Genomic DNA, 16,938 nt, shown 5'->3' on the forward strand with positions numbered 1-16,938 from the left:
AAAGAAAACTTGGAAATGGAGCTGTGGTGGCTGAAATGGCAGAGGGCTAGCCTTGAGTGAAAAGGCTAAGGGACAGCACCCACGCAGTCAGTTCAAGACCTAGTGCTGGCACAGAAAGGGAGGGAGGGGAGGAAGGAGGAAAGGAGGGGGGAAAGAAAGAAGGCAGGAGGGAGGGGAGGAGGGGAGGAGAGTGGAAGGAGAAGGGGAGGAAGGAAGGGAGGAAGGGAGGGAGGGAAGGAAGAAAGGAAGGAAGGAAGGAAGGAAGGAAGGAAGGAAGGAAGGAAGGAAGGAAGGAAGGAAGGATTTCAGGACCTCTCAAACCAGATGCAGGGACCAGGCCTGGTCCCCCAGAGTGTCACAGAGAGACACAGCCCCCACTAGAGCCTCTGACAAACAGCATCTATCAACACAGCTGGTAGAATTCCTAAACCAAGAAAGGCAAGCATGTGGGGCCACGAAAGGGACAGGGAGACACAATCCAAGCACAACGCTGTCTCTCCCAAAGAGACTTGGCAGCAACTCGAGTGCTCATGTGGATTGTTCGTGGCTAATCCACACAGTTCTCTGCTCTGCAAGGAGCTCACGCAGACCCTGCGGGCAAACACTGAGGCTGCGCTCGATGTGTGGTGAAACCGCCCTGGTCCTTGGCCCCGAGCAGCTTTCCCCTTGCAGCTCCAATGCAGCCCTGAGCAACACCAGCGGTCTTGGGGAGCCTGCGGGGGATGACCGGCTGCTCGCACTCCCTAGAAAAGGCCGCAGAGCCCTTCCTATTCTCTTTGGGGCTGCAATGGATTCAGCTGCATAGAGCACAGAGCCCTGCATAGAGCCCTGTCTGTTTACACCCTTCAGATCTAGTATTAACATTTAGTATTCTGTCGGCGATCAATCAGTGTATGTGTATTTGCTTGCTTGCTTGCTTTTGTGTGGGTACTGGCTCCATTTGTGTTTAATAACATAAAAGAACTTAAGTTCGATTCTTCAGAAGTAGCAATCTAGCTTTGACTGGCATCTCTCTCTGTCTTTCTCTGTCTCTCTGTCTTTCTGTGTCTCTGTTTCTCTCAACCTCTGTCATTCATTTGTTCATTCCACCAAATGTTTCTGGTGCCAGGCACTGTGCTGACAATTCCAACAGCATACAATTGCCCACGATCTGGAGAGACAATGGGGCTGGGAACAAAGGCAGGATCTGATCCTGGGCTCTGTTTCTTGGGCCTTTCCTGAGGATGCCCGCATCCTGCATCAGGAGGGACAAAGGAGCCTCTAGGAAAAGCATCCGATCTGTTCCTCGGCAAGCCCGGGGAGCCGCACTATCCAAGATCTCCTTTTTGAAAAATAATCTGCTCCTGCATGGCCATCCATTCATCTGTCGAGACTTTTCCTGAAGCTATTCTCAGCCTTCTCTACTTTTGAGAGGCCAAAGGTCCCTTGCGTATGGTTGTCCTGACATGTTCTCTGTTCATTTCCCCCTTCCTAAAAATAAATTGGAGGGCTGGGAAGGTGGCTTAGTGGTAGAGCGCTTGCCTACCATGCATGAAGCCCTGCGTTCAATTCCTCAGGACCACAGAAATAGAAAAGGCTAGAAGTGGCACTGTGGCTCAAGGTGAGCACTAGCCTTGAGCACAGACAGACTCAGGGACAGAGCCCAGGCCCTGAGTTCAAGCCTCAGAACTGGAAAAAAAAAAAAAAGGAACATTTGGGGATATGTTTGGATTCTGGACATTTTTTCCAGACTCCGAAGTCACCGTATGTAAGTCTTTCACGAAGCATTTCTCTACTGCAGGCATTGTGCTCGTGTATACAGCCCAATAATCAGGCTCTTTTGAACCAAACAGATGTTAGATACCAACTCCTCCCCCTGAGGGTGGTAGTTCAACAATTTCGGGTGTGCTTGTGGTTAATTGGAGTCTCTCAGAGGAAGTGGCACTGTGGCTCAAAGTAGTAAAGTGCTAGCCCTGAGCCAGAGAGCTCAGGGACACCACCCAGGTGGCAAATTCGAGTCCCACAACTGACCAAAAAAAAAAAGTGGGGGGAAGGCTGGGAAGGTGGCTCAGTGGTAGAGTGCTTGCCTTGCATGCATGAGGCCCTGGGTTCGATTCCTCAGCACCACATAAACAGAAAAAGCCAGAAGTGGTGCTGTGGCTTAAGTGGTAGAGCACTGGTCAGAGCCCAGAGCTCAGGCCCCATGACTGACAAAAAAAAAGGTCTCACAGAATTTCTTGCCTGGCCTGGCTTTGAACCATGATCCTCAGATCTCAGCCTCCTGAGTAGCTAGGATTACAGGCGTGAGCACCCAGCTAAGACCTAGTTTGTAAATGAGAAAACACAACTTCTTTATGAAGTACAGAGTCACGTATGTTTCTGTCACACAGGGTAATTTCATTACCTTTGAGCAGCAAAAACCAGAAGCAGGAAGAGTACACAAGTCTTCTCTGTAAGTGCAAAGTAACATCTCCAATGCCTTCCCAAGACCCTTGCTTACCTTCTCTTTGGAGGGGCTTTCTGGAATCTTCCACTGAGGTATTATGAGTTCATGCTCAAGCAGATGGCTGCCTTCTTCACCTCCTCCTGCCAACAAAAAACACACAGCCATGAGAATCCCAGACCTGCAGCCCCAACGCCCTGTACTGAAGGCGCCTGCTGTAGCCACGGCCCCAGAAAGAACTCAGAAAACCCACGGGGCCCCACGGGACCCTGTGCACGCTGCCAGTGCTGGTGGTAGAGCAAAGGCCCTGGGCTCCTCGGGGTCACGTGCTACAGGTGAGGCAGAGAAATGATCCAACGTTCTCAGATGGTGCTATGTCCCCGGCAGAAAGTACTAGGCCAGGGCCTAGGGACCCGCTGCAGGTGTCCACTTCAGACAGGGTGGCCAGCAAAGATGCCATTTAATGGAGAGCTGGGGGGACCATGGGGAGGGGGCACCCCAGGTATAGAAGGCGAGAGACAGGCACAATAGCAGAGTAGCAGGGACAGGCTAGAGATGCAGACAGACAGACAGCCCTGGGGCCTGACAGTATCTTGGCCATGCACTGTGTCTGGATGTCATTATAAATAGACTTAGAAGGCACTGGAGGTTTCTAAGGCAGAGTAATGGGACCTGTATTCTGTTTTAAAAAGCTCAGCGTGTCTGCCGAGGGGAGGAGGGCGGGAGGGCAGGGGGTGTTGGGGTCCTTGTGGGATGCCATCGGTGGACAGGAAGGAAGGGAGGGGATTCTGGAAATCTTCCCCAAGGGGAAGTACCCAGTACCCAATGGGCCTTCACGCTCGCATCAATGACCGTGATACCCACGAGAGCTGCTCTGAGCGCGTCTGCTACCCAGCACGGCGCCCTACCTCTGGCTCCGGCTGCTTGCCTCCCAGCGGTGACTCATTGCTTCACTGCCCAGATTAATCGCACTCCCTACTTCTCCTTCCTCTGCAAACCAGGATTTCTACTTTGCAAGAAAAGGAATTGAAAACACTAGGGAAGACTGCTTGCTGACCACAAACCGAGTGCAGACCATCTGAAGAAGATCGACTTCCTGAGCCCCACACAACGTAGGCTCTGATAAGTCCTGATTGTTCCAACAAAAAGGAGCTACGGTTGTTTAGTGGAATGTTGAATGTAATTAAAGGATATCTATGATCACGAAAGGAAATAGGGAAAGTAATCTAACACCTCAAAAACAAAGGAACGTAATATAGCTTAAGAAGAAATGCTCACCCGTGGCGGTGGTTCACGCCTGTCATCCTAGCTACTCAGGAGGCTGAGATCTGAGGATCTCGGTTCAAAACCAGCCCTAGCAGGAAAGTCCATGAGACTCTTATCTCCAATAAACCACTAGAAAACCGGAAGTGGTGCTGTGGCTCAAGCGGTAGAGTGCTCACCTTGAACTGAAGAGCATAGGGACAATGCCCAAACCCAGAGTTCAAGCCCCATGACCGACCAAAAAAAAAAAAGAAGAAATGCTCAAAAATTGGAAATAGCTGGGCACTGGTGGCTCACCACCTGTTATCCTAGCTACTCAGGAGGCTGAGATCTGAGGATCACAGTTTGAAGCTAGCCCAGGCAGGAAAGTCCCTAAGTCTTACCTCCAATTAGCTACCTGAAAACTGGAAGTAGCGCTGTGGCTCAAAGTGGTACAGTGCTAGCCTTGAGCGAAAAAGCTTAGGGATAGCAGCCAGGCCCTGAGATCAAGCTCCACGAACAACAACAACAAAAAAGTTGGAAATAAGGCAAGATATCTTTTCAATGTCATCATCAGGCAGTTTGCAAGCCTTCCTGTGGGTTTTGAATTATCTTGGGGAAAATTACCTTAGACTTTTTTTTTGGTCGGTCATGGGACCTGGGCACTGTCCCTGAGCTCTTCAGCTCAAAACAAGCACTCTACCAGTTGAGCCACAGCGCCACTTCCAGTTTTCTGGTGGTTCATTGGAGATAAGAGTCTAATGGACTTTCCTGACTGGGCTGGCTTTGAACCTCGATCCTCAGACCTCAGCCTCCTAAGTAGCTAGGATCATAGGCGTGAGCCACTGTCGCCCCACTACCTTTGACTTTTTATCTACTACTGATTCACATCTTAAAGTAACTCATACTAGTAATCCATGCTACTCAGGCAGCTGAAATCTAAAGGTCAGAAGATCAAAGCCAGCCTGGGCAGACAATCCAAACAGTGCCCATCTCCAATAAACCAGCAAAAAGCCAGAGTAGAGGCCTGGTTCATGTGATCCAAACAAGAGTGCCAGGCCCTGAGTCCAAGCCCCAGTACCAGTCAGCACACATGCACAGAACACAAAACCACCTAGACTTTGTGAAGTTATGTCTTCACTGTGGGATTCTGAGCCCCAGAGACAAAGGATTTTCAGCACAATAGGAAGATAACCAATATTACATTGTTCTGCCCCCACACCCCTATTTCTGAGCCACTGAGATTTCAATTTCTCCCCAATGCCAGTTAGTTCCAGGAATTACTCCTTTTAACCAGCTTCACCAGAATGGAGCGTTCTAATGATCTGAGAAGTGCAAAGTGCCAAATGCAGGACACCCAGGTGCGCTTGCACGGTTACCCAGAAATATTTTACAGGAACACACCAAAGGAAATAACACCCCCAAATTATTCACGGCAATGGTGCGATTGGAAGATTACAGATTATTTAACCTCTGCTGCGCCTTCGATTCCTAACAGAGATGCACAGCCCGGGCTGGGCGGGGCGGCCTGGGGTCTCTGGATCTGTGTTTGAAGGAGCAGCTACTGGCTTTTCCCTTCCCCTCCCGGGCCTCTTTCAGGAGGGCACAGCGGGGGGCCGTGCTGGTCCCCGGGCCAGGCGCCCCCCACCCCGGGGTGCAGCCTGCCCAGCCCCCACTTTTGCAAACGCTGACCACGGGGCCCCTCCAAGCAGAGAGCAGACCCGGCCAGCCAGTCGGGGCCGGGTGCAACTGAGGCTAAACTTTCCTGGGTTGTCCAGACGCCCAGCAGCCCCCCACTTTTCCCTCCTCCGGGGATGGCCCCTTCCGATAAATCCTAGCAGAGCCCCTCAGGGAGAGGAGGGGAGGGAGAGCAGGAGGAAGGGATGGGGAGAAAGAGGGAGGGAAGGAGGGAAGGAGGGAGGGAAGGAGGGAAGGAGGGAGGGATGGGGAGAAGGAGGGAGGGAAGGAGGGAAGGAGGGAGGGATGGAGAGAAGGATGGAGGATTGGAGAGGAGGGAGGAATGGAGGGAAGGAAGGAAGGAAGGAAGGAAGGAAGGAAGGAAGGAAGGAAAGAAGGAAGGAAGGAAGGAAGGAAGGAAGGAAGACAGACAGACAACCATCACCAAGCAAGCTGGACACCTGGACGCCACCGATATGGAAACTGAGGCCGAGCGAGGGCAGAGGTCGGGGGGGGGCTGAGAGAGCCTCTGCTTCCCTCCCCCCTCTGCGTGCCTCAGTTTACCACCTGTACAATGGGCTCGTCGGAGACGTACCGGTTCTTCACCCTCCGGGGAAAGGTTCCCCCCCACCGCCGGCCGTTTAGGGGTTCGTCGGCCACACCCGGAGGGAGACCCAGGGAGGGAGAGGGGGACCCCAGCACCGTCGCCCTTGCCCCCCGCCCCGCACGCGGCCTAGGCCCCGCGGGGAACCCCAGAGGAGCCCGGGCCGCGGCGCCGATGGAGGTCCCGGGCCTGGCGGGCCGGACTCGCCGGTCCTCCCCGCGCGGGTCCCCGGGACGCGCTCCCCGCCCCGCGCCGCGCGGCCCCGCGCGCATCCCGGCCGCTTACCGCGCGTCGGGCCCGGCCCCCGCGCCGCCTGCGGCGGGAGCAGCGGCAGCAGCAGCGCCAGCAGCGGGCAGAGCCGGGCGGCGCCCGCGCCCCCGGGCATCGCGGCGAGCGGCCCTCGGCGAGTGGAGGAGGCCGCGCCGCGCGCCGCCGCTCCTGCGCTCGGCTCCCGGCCGCGCAGCCCAGCCCGGCCGGGTCGGAGACGCCCCGCCCCGGGGGGAGGAGGGCGGGGAGGGGCGGGAGGGGAGGAGGGGAGGGGAGAGGGGGAGGGGGCGATTGGCCCGGGAGGAGCCGACTCCGCCCCCCCCCCCGCCGGAGCCCCCGCGGGCTTAGGCGGAGGGGGGGGGATGTGGTGGGAGGGGGGCAGAGCTGGCGGACCCCCCCACCCCGCGCCCCCCACCCCCACCCCAGGCGGCTCTGAAGGGGTTAACTGAGCGCCCTGTGGAGTTGTTTTCATAGGGGAGGGGGGGAGGGGAGGGGGGAGGAGAGAGAGGGAAACAAATCCTGGAGAGGGGGTGGGGAGCCCCGGGGTTCCCCCCTCCCCCAGGAGAAAGGGGGGTAGCTGGGCCGGGCCTGAATGGGGGGGGGAGGGATGGGGGGCACGGTGGGGAGGACTAGAATTGGAGATGGGTTGGGATGAAGTTAAGTCCCCCCCCCCAATAATCCTGGCTCTCAGGGCCTGAGGACTTCACCTCTAGATGGGAGGATCTCCCTCATCTCGGGGACATTGTTATCTCTGGACAAATAAACGCCTTCAGGTTTGATCTTGGTTGGTTTGGGACCCACCTTTTGAGGAGCCCCCCCAGGGGCAGCATCATCTACTTCTTCCTTTATCTCCTCCTCTGTTCTTCAGTCCCAACCCGCTGGGCCTTTCCTCAGAGTCCCATCCCTACACCTAGAAATCGCCTCATCGATTGTCCACGTACAATTTGCACATCCTCTCTCCAGGAGTGTGTTTTGGTCAAGAATAAGCAGGATGGGCCGGATTCTCAAGGCCGGATTGCTTTTTGCTGAGCAGCCCCTTCAGTTGCTCTTAGCCCTCTAACCCTTTATCTAAGCAGCCAGGGGAAATAAGGCCCAATTCCTTTCAGGGTGTTGTTTGGGAATCTCTCTTGCCAAATACCTTCCTGTAATGGTTTGAATGTGAAATCCCCTCCCCCCCCCATGCCCCAAAGCTCATGTATTGAGGGCTTGGTTCCCCGCGGGTGGTGCTATTGAGAAGGGACTGGACCCCATGGGCTCTAATTCCATCAATGGATTAATTCATTGACCAATGCATAGCTGAGGTCTGCCTGGTAGAAGTGGATCACTGGCTACTTGACTTTGAGTGGCATATCTTATCCTCAGATTCTTTCTCTTCCTCTTTTACTTCCTCTCCCTCCTCTCCTTCCTCCTCCTCTTCTCCCTCCTCCTCCTACACCTCTCCCTCTCATTAGGCCTCAATACAATGGAATCAAGTGACCATGAGTAACCTACAATATTAACATTTCTACCAGTGCCCTGTTCATGATGACACAGGTAGCCTCTAAGACAAGCGGTTTTCTCTCTATAATCTTCTGCTTTTCTCACTGAGCCCTGGCCACAGTAGTCTTGAAATATGGATACTCCATCTAAGTAACTGGATGCCATCTTGGCATCTTGATATTAATTGTGGATGGAGACTTTCTGAAAACACTAGAGGTTAAAGAGGACACTCTTTGGATTGCAAAAATGTTATTAGTCGTAGGGTCCCAGGAAACTCCCACTTCCCCTAGATGATTGGGGGCCTGATTGTCCCTTATTGTCCCACTGGAGAGTTTACTTTGCCTATAGATAACCACTTTGTTAGAGTTAAGTATCCCCACGTGGTTGCTATGCCTATGTATAACACTTTTGTTAGAATTAAGTATCCCTACCCAGTCACTTGGCCTATGTATAATCACTTTATTAAGAATAAGTATGTTCACTTTGTTGTTTTGTTTTTTTTTTCCGGTCCGGTCGTGGGGCCTGAACTCTGGGCCTGGGCGCTGTCCCTCAGCTCTTCAGCTCAAGGCTAGCGCTCTACCACTTGAGCCACAGCGCCACTTCCAGCTTTTTCTTTTTGCTTATGTGGTGCTGAGGAATCTAACCCACGGCCTCAGGCATGCAAGGCAAGCACTCTGCCACTGAGCCACCTTCCCAGCCCCAGTATGTTCACTTTGTATAACCAGTTTGTTAAGAATAAATATATTCACTTTGCTTTATGAGCAGTAAGTATGCTCATTTAGCTTTCTTTGTTTTATGTATGATACTTTTGTTGAGATTGTTAAGGCTTGGTCTCCACCCCAAGCACGTGTTCTTGTCTTTAAAAGCTATGTGCTAGCTCGGTTCTGGGCTGCTGGTCTTTGAGACAGGACTCCACCATGCAGTCGCTAGCCTTTTAATAAATACTCCAAATTGGATGTTTTTGAATTGTGGCATCATCTCTCTGGACCCCGTTAATTGAGTTACCATATAACATTTGGGGGCCCCAACGAGATACCAGTGCCAAGGAGGTCACTTGGGTTCCTTTGAGTCACAGGCTGACAGCGTCTATGAGCTGGCTGCTGGAGATGAGGGGGCGCAGAAATCCCCACAGGGGAGGTGTGCCTCCTGAGACTTTCCAGGGCCCTGTGGTCTTTCGGCCACTCCAACAGCCAGTTTCGTGGGCGCCTGACAAGCCAACAACGTTTTTGGAGTCACTATAAATCTTCCAGAAGTAAGTTAAATTTCTGTTTCTCTGTTCTAGGTTTCTGTGAAACCTGGGGTCTACTCATCTGGAATTTAAAGTAGCACGGGGAGCAGACATGCTTGTGACCCGCTCTTCTTCCTCTCCCGCTGACAAGGTAGAGAGGTTCTGGTGGCGCTGAGGAGGAGAGGCTCACTCAGCAGACTCTGTACTGTGGAGAGTTTTGCAGCTTCTGCGGCACCCATACAGTCGAGAGTTCTGGTTATAGTTGGGCTGGGTGGCCCATTCTTAACGGAAGAAGCCCTCCACCCAGCCAATGTTTTGTCTTTGTGTTGATTTCATCCATGTTGTTCTCTCGTCTTTCCCTAAGATTTACAAGCTTGAAATAATGTTTCCTTATTTTCTAGGGCATAATTTCTTACCTGCGAGACACCTGTTGTCTGATATGCCTTGGTACTTCATGGCCTCAGGCCATCATAATCTGGGTTGTAGCCCTGCTTCTTTAATTAGCTGTTGCTGTTGTTATTATTCCCAGTTTCACTGGGACGGGGAACCAAAATTCCACTCATACCCTGCCTCCAGTGTATATTGAGCAATTGTAAATTGGGATTTTCAGATGGGGTCAGCATTTCTAAATCTAAGCTAAAAAGTCTTTGTACAGTAGATTGGCCTACCTTTGGGGTTGGCTGGCCAAGCCAAGGTTCCTTTAACCCCGAGTTAACCCTGGCAGTTTGGAATGTGGTAACCGGGAATCCTGGGCACCTGGACCAATAGCCATATGTAGACCAGTGGAGAGCCTTGGCGGAGAACCCTCCACTGTGGTTGAGAAGATGTGCTCTACAGTCAGCATCTCTTAAAGTTGGGGGCCACCCAGGGGAAGTTTTGGTAGACTCTGGAGCTGCCAACTCAGTACTGACGTCCCGTAGGAGACCTACAACTTCCAAAAGGACACATCCAAGGGGCAACCAGAAAATGGACTTCAGCAAGAACTGTGGATTTGGGGAAAAACAAAAACAAAAACCACCCTATCCCACTCCTTTTTAGTCATTCCAGAATGTCCCATCCCCTGTTGGGACAGGATCTCCGTAGGAAGTTGCAGGCTACTATTTCCTTGGAGGAGGACTGAGCTTTCTTCACCACCCATGCAGATAAAGAAGCTCCTCCACCAGTTCGAGCTCTTTGGACTGGTCCCTTAGAAGAATATTCACTGCACAAGGAGGATTTGTAAGGAGAACAGCCGGCAACTTATCTCCCAGAATTACAACGATGATGTCCGCATGAATGGGCTGAGACCAGCCTTCCAGATCTGGCCAAACACCGGGCACCAGTGGTGGTACAGTTGGCATCGGATGCCACCCCCATCTGGGTGAGACCTAGAGGCAAAGAAAGGAATTGCCCCCCACATTTCAGCTTTTCTCAAAACAGGCATTCAGGTTGCACACCACTTGCCTTGGAATACCTCCCCCCCCCCCTTTCCTGTTCAGAAGCCGGGGACAAAAGATGATCGTCCTGTACAGGATTTGAGGGAAGTAAATAGGAGGTTGAGACAATAAACCCGACGGTCCCCAACCCCCATATTTTACTGAGCCTCTTCTCTCCAGCTCTTCAGTCTATACGGTCCTGGCCTTAAAGGATGCTTTTTCCAGTCCATATTTGCTTTGGAATGGACAGACCCTGGAGCAGGAATTTCAGGGCAATTGTCCTGGACCAAGTTACCCCAAGGCTTCAACAATTCTCCTACCCTGTCCGATGAAGCCTTCAATCAGGACTTGACAGAGTTGGGGTGAGCCACCTAGAATGTACCCTGCTCCCGTATGTGGATGATCTGCTCCTGGCCACAGAGATGGAAGCCCGATGCCCAGCCGCCACTGAGGACCTCCTGGACACTCCCCAGAGTCTCGGCCAGGAAAGCTCAGGTCTGTGGAACAACAGCAACTTACTTGGGATACGTCCTCCAACGAGGTCAGCAGGCCTTAATGAAAAGCCGTATTGAAGCTATCATGAAAACTCCGGCGCCTAAAACCAAGAGGCAGGTACGGGAGTTCTTGGGGGCTGTGGGCTATGGTCGCTTGCGGATTCCAAGCTTTGCACAAATTGCCAGGCCCCTATATTCAAGCACAGGGGGAAATCAAGCCTTAGCGTGGACAGACATTGAGCGGCAAGCTTTGGAGCAACTTAAATAAGCACTCATTTCAGCCGCCATCTTGGCTCTGCCTGATAGTACCACACCTTTCCATTTGTTCACCCATGAGGTGAAAGGGGTCCTGACCCAGACCTTAGGACGCTGGCTCAGAACAGTGGCCTACATGTCGAGGCTAGACCCTGTGGGCTCAGGATGGACCACTTGTCTTCGAGCCGTAGCTGCCACTGATAAGGAGGTAAAGGGAGTTGGTCAATTGAGCATGGGGCAGCAACTGTCAATCACTGCACCTCACACAGTTGAAACTCTACTCCACAGCACGCCACAGCGCTGGCTGTCCAGTGCTAGGGTTACACAGTATCAGGCCCTGCCACTAGACTACCTCTGTGTATGGTTTAGCAAAATCCAGGGCAATAACTCCAGCTAGTCTCCTGCCAGATGATGCTCCCCACCATGCCCTTACCTGACTGTCTAGATGTGATGGCCTTGACTCAGACAGCGTGCTCTGATTATTCACTGATGTTCCCCGAAATGAACCGGTGGCGGTACTTTTCACCGACGGCAGTAGCTTTGTGCAGGAGGGAGTGAGATTTGCAGGAGCGGTGGTGGTGACTTTAGATCAAGCCACCTGGGCTCAAGCCTCACCCCATGGGACTTCTGCTCCATGGCAGAGGTCATTGCTCTGACACAGGTTCTTCGGTGGGTGAAGGCAAAAACTGTGACCATCTACAGTGATGGTAGAGATGCCCGTGCCACGGCCCACGTTCATGAGCTATCTGTAAGGAAAGGGGCTGACTCTCTGCAGGAAAAACCATCAAAAACAAGGAAGACATCCTGGCCCTGCTGGAGGCAATCTAGTTGCCAAAAGTTGTCCCTCTGGCATAGCACACTGCCCAGGGCATGACAAAGGAGATTCAGGGGAAGCCTAAGAAGATCGTGCTGCCAATGCAGCTGCGCAAGAAGTGGCCTCAGAACCAGTAGAGCCATGAAGTATTTTAGGAACTGGTCCTGAGCCTGATCCACCACCCACGCCAGTGTACTCAGGAGAAGGAGAACATCTAGGCAAGACATTGAATGGAAGACAAAACCCTGAAGGGTGGTGGATCCTTCCAGAAGGTAGGATTTTCCTGCCCAAGGCTTTGGGCAGAACCTTGGGTGATCTGGTGCAAAAGCAATCCACTCAGGAATAATCAAGAGTGCTAGCCTTCTTAAGGGGCATGACTTTGTTCCTAAATTAGAGCAGGTAGTTGAAGTAATGATCTGTAGGTGCCCTACCTGTGCTCAGGTGAATGCAAGAGAGGGTGAGAAGACGCCTTCAGGAGTAAAAGCCAGAGCCCCACCCCCACAAAGTAGTTCCCCTGGGAACTAGACTTCACTGAAGGTAAACCCCCCACCTGAGGATATAAAAATCTGCTAGTGTTCATAGGCAAGAAACAGCTATGGCTGTGACAAAAGAAGAAAAACCTAGTGCATGAAATGATCTCCGGGTTCGGCTTGCCCTTAACCTTAGGTTCTGATCATGGTCCAGCTTTTATAGCAAAAATTTCCCAACCAGTGGCAAAAGCCTCAAATGTTCATTGGAAATGGCACTGTGCCTGTCGACCTCAGAGTTCAGGGCAAGTCGAATGGTTCGGACTCTTAAGGAAACCTTGACTAAATTCATTTTAGACATGGGTGACAACTGGACCCATCTTTTACCACTGCTTTTTATTGAAAACTCAATGTACCCCCTGTAGGGCAGGGTTTACCCCATTTGGAGTAATGTTTGGGAGATACCCCCCCCTTTACTCCCTAGGCTTCTCTCTAAATATTGGCTGAACTTAACAACACTTACTCGAGTTCTTGCAGAATTTCCAGGAGGCTCAGCAGGAAGCACATAAACAGGTCCAAAAGATTCTACCTCTGCCCAGCTCAGCTCCAGTCCATCCTTTCCAACCTGGAGATTTTGTTTGGGTCAAGAAATTTGTCACAGATGGCCTTACTCCTGCCTGGAAGAGACCCTACATCATCATCCTGACCGCTCCCACCGCAGTGAAGGTAGACCAGATCCCTGTCTGGCTCCAACACCGACTAAAACCTGTGGATTCAGGATGGAAGGCACTAGCCATTTCCGATCCACTGAAGCTCAGACTTTTACATCGCCCTGAACCTTGGCCTTCTTGACGGATTTGCTTATATTCTTTTCCACGTAGCTGTAATGTTAATCCCCACAATAGACCGCAAGGAGTGTTTGCACAAAGAAATGATGTGATTTAGTCTCTGTGCTGTTTTGCAGTTAGATGCATGTGGTTTCTAGTGGACCCACAGAAGAACAGAGGATTCTTACAGGTTTGTCCTTAATAAGTTCCAGGTAAGAACATGCTTAAAAACTGCTCCCAGTGACCATCCTTGTTACTTTTAATTGGAGTAAAGTGGTCTTTAAAAGCTATGTGCTAGCTCTGTTCTGGGCTGCTGGTCTTTGAGACAGGAGTCTACCATGCAGTTGCCAACCCGTTCATAAACACTCCAAATTCGACCTGTTTGAATGGTGGCATCTTTGGACCCTGTTAATTGAGTTAGCATACAACAGTCTTAGCATCTGCTCATGCAGTCTCTTCCTTTGAAGCCACCTCCACGTGGTGATGGGAGTATCAGATACTACTCAGGACCAAAATACCAGGAATACCACTGGGTGACTTACACCACTAAAATGTATTTTCTCCCAGTGTGGAAGGCTAGGCACCCAAGAGCAAGGGGCCACTGGGGTGATCTCTGGGGAGACGTTGGTCTATAGAAGGCCACCTTCTCTGTGTGTCTGCACACAGCTTCCCCCCTCCACCTTGTTGAGGGAGGAGCTTTGGGAAGAACAGAGGTCCTATCATGCTTGTATTACCTCTTGTATTACTCTACTTATTACATGGGGTGAGGGGGAGTAGGATTTCCACACAGGGATTTGGGATAGGGGACAAATGCAGTACATAATAGAAGCTGTAGTCTTACAGCCAAAAGACTCAGTAGTCCTAGAGCCAAAAGTCCCAGTGATCTCTCCAGAAAACCCTGTGACCTGGGGTAAATCACTTCCCCTTTCTAGCCCCAAGTTTCTGATGAGCAACCTGGGAACAGGAATGGTCAGCTGGACTCCATCCCACTCAGAAGCTTCAAGAAGCTGTTGATGACAGCAGTCACAGAGGCAAGAGGAACCGGCCCGAGTGTCACACATACCTGAGTTTGTGAGGACATCTTGAAAAAAAGACAGACAGATTTCATATTTTACTTCCATTTTCCTGGGCCGTGGTTGATGTGTGCTTCACCAGCATATACTGTGAATGTGCTCACAAGACAGAAGTCCAGGGGCTGAGGTTTCACCAAGGAATCTGGAGGTTCCCAGATCTGTCTCTCATCATACCCCACCCTTCCACACAGGAACAAGTATGTCCACAACTCCTGACCTCCAACTTTTCCATTAATTTGTGAAGAATGTATGTGCTATTTATAAAGAATCCTACATCTCTATATGATCTTTAAAATATTCATCCCAGCGAGCCTACTCATTACAATTCTGGGAAACGATCCTAAAAAAAGAAAAACATAATCTGCGATGCACACGCCGATTTATGGACTAGAATGTTCCTAGCAGGTTATTTATAAGAGTGAAACTATTGGAAACAACCTAAATACCCAGCTGTGAAGGAACAGCTCATAAATTATTTAATAGCCATATGATGGATTAATGTGAAACCACTTAAAATGATGCAAGTTTACGCTCTGATGTTAAGTGAAAAAAAAAATTACAGGATCCAAAATTACAGTTAAGTATGATCTCAGCTATGTAAATAAAAGACATTAAAAAAAAAGACTGGAAGCAAAAATGTCTGAAATGTCAGCAATGGTTTCCTCTGTCTCATGAGATTATGGATGAAATCCTTTTGGTTTGAATTCTCTCTCTCTCTCTCTCTCACACACACACACACAAATATAAACACACATACACTTCTAATAATCATTACTTTAGCAATAGGAAGTGAGTAAATAGTAAACTCATAAAAGAACACAAAAAATCATCTCAATAGAGAATTTTTTTTAACCTGTAGCATTTCTTTTTGATGTTTCCTTTAGACTTCCATCTCTGTTTACATTACTCATCTGTTTTCAAATGTTTCATACATTTTCATTCAACCCTTCAGCATAGTAATAATTGAATTTTGTAATTGCTAGTATATATTTTTAAAAAAAAACACCTCTAAATCTCTATCGTATTTGACTCTGGTTCTGGTGCTTGTTTTATCTCTTGAGACTGTGTGTTTTGTCTCATATGCCTGGTAATTTTGATCAAAAGGTGACCAGGATAATACACTAGGTAAAACAGGAGCTGTGGTGAATAGACCTTTGGTAATGTGGTCTTAAAATTTGGGAGAAGAGCATTCTAGAGTCCTGTGGGTAGGTCTGTCTTGGAAAACCTGTGTTTCTCAACCCCCTTCCCTCGGGTGGCTGGGCCGGAAGGCTGGAGGGCTGGAGTCATGGATTCCTCGTTTCTCCTGCGGAAGGCTGGCGGGCACTGTGATCTTATGTCCCTGTCTTTGGGTAGATTCGGCTGGGATAATGTCTTAGGGTGTTTGGCCCTAGGGAAATAGTGTCTTCTAAGAGCACGGCTTGCCAAATCTTCGGGCCTGTTTCTAATAGTTCCTTTCTCCCTCCTCCGTTCAAGGTACAGGGGGATTTTTCTCTGATGTTCCCTGGAGGAAATAATAATTCCTGGAGGCACAACTCACACGCCTGTGAGCAGTGTGTGAACTGGGCCAAGGTGGACAGTCCAGCTCTCAGAGCGGTGACACCCTGCCCCCAGCTCACCAATCACAGCTCTAACCTCCAGCCCTCCTCCCTGGGTGCTACGCTTGTCAGCTACGGCTATGGGTGTCTGTCTGTCCTCCACTTGTTCATCTCTCTCCCACTTGGTGGCACCTCATTCTCCGATGGACCTACGAAGAGATGCCGCCTTTTCAGCTTGCTCTGCTTTTTCCTTATCTGTGGGATGGGCTGACAAATCCTAAAATGCTTAGCTGCCGGACTGGAAGCCGGAAGTCAAATATTTTTATCAGTGATCATGATGTAAGAGTATGGTAGGAGCCAGCTTCCTGCAGCTGCTTCCTTCCACGGGGACTGGCCACTTTTTCCTGTCCTGATTTAAAAAAAAAAAAAAAGCCTTTTACAGAGACATTTCATTGCATTATCTTATTGCATTTTCAAAGCTATGTGGGCTGGGTGTCGGTGAGCCCAAGAAGAAACAGGAATTCTAAGCGAGTAAATAAACAAGAGGAGCTACTGAGCCTGTTATTTCCTTTATTCCTCAGTATGAAAAGCACTGTCATGTATTCTGGAAACTAACGGTGCTTATGTAAGGAACTTTGCTTTCTAGAAGGCCCAAATGTGATGGGCAGGGCTGGGGGCATGACTTAAGCCATAGAGCACCTACTTAACTTGGCTCCAAATTCAAACTTCAGTGCCACAAAACCCTACTACTATTACCAAATGTTCCACAGACCAGGAAGCTGTTTCAAATGCAGCTTCTCAGGCCCAGACTCCAGACCTCACAATTCAGGGTGATTTGTGTACAAATTAAAACTTGAAAAGCGGGCTGGGAAGGTGGCTCAGTGGTAGAGCGCTTGCCTTGCATGCATGAGGCCCTGGGTTCGATTCCCCAGCACCACATAAGCAAAAAGAAAAAAAGCCGGAAGTGGCGGTGTGGCTCAAGTGGTAGAGCGCTAGCCTTGAGCTGAAGAGCTGAGGGACAGTGCCCAAGCCCAGAGTTCAGGCCCCACGACCTGACCAAAAAAAAAAAAACTTGAAAGGCATTACTGGGAGACAGGCCGTAAAATCTGATTTTACCTTTGGCCAATGGGGAGCAAGTT

The 16,938-nt window shown here is 50.5% G+C and overlaps 1 protein-coding gene across 1 annotated transcript in view; it reads right to left on the reverse strand.

Annotated features, from left to right (window-relative positions):
* The window catches only part of Adam19 (ADAM metallopeptidase domain 19), a 64,143-nt gene extending 57,813 nt beyond the window's left edge, over positions 1–6,330 (reverse strand). The window contains exons 1-2 of the mRNA XM_069993911.1: positions 6,231–6,330; positions 2,480–2,565 (exon numbers count right to left, since the gene is read on the reverse strand). Coding sequence (XP_069850012.1) covers positions 2,480–2,565; positions 6,231–6,330 — 186 coding nt within the window. The remainder of the gene's footprint in view (positions 1–2,479; positions 2,566–6,230) is intronic.
* Between the last annotated feature and the right edge of the window lie 10,608 nt (positions 6,331–16,938).

This window comes from Dipodomys merriami, unplaced genomic scaffold, assembly GCF_024711535.1.
Source record: "Dipodomys merriami isolate MVZ:Mamm:240054 unplaced genomic scaffold, mDipMer1.0.p SCAF_44, whole genome shotgun sequence".
Lineage (NCBI taxonomy): Eukaryota > Metazoa > Chordata > Mammalia > Rodentia > Heteromyidae > Dipodomys > Dipodomys merriami.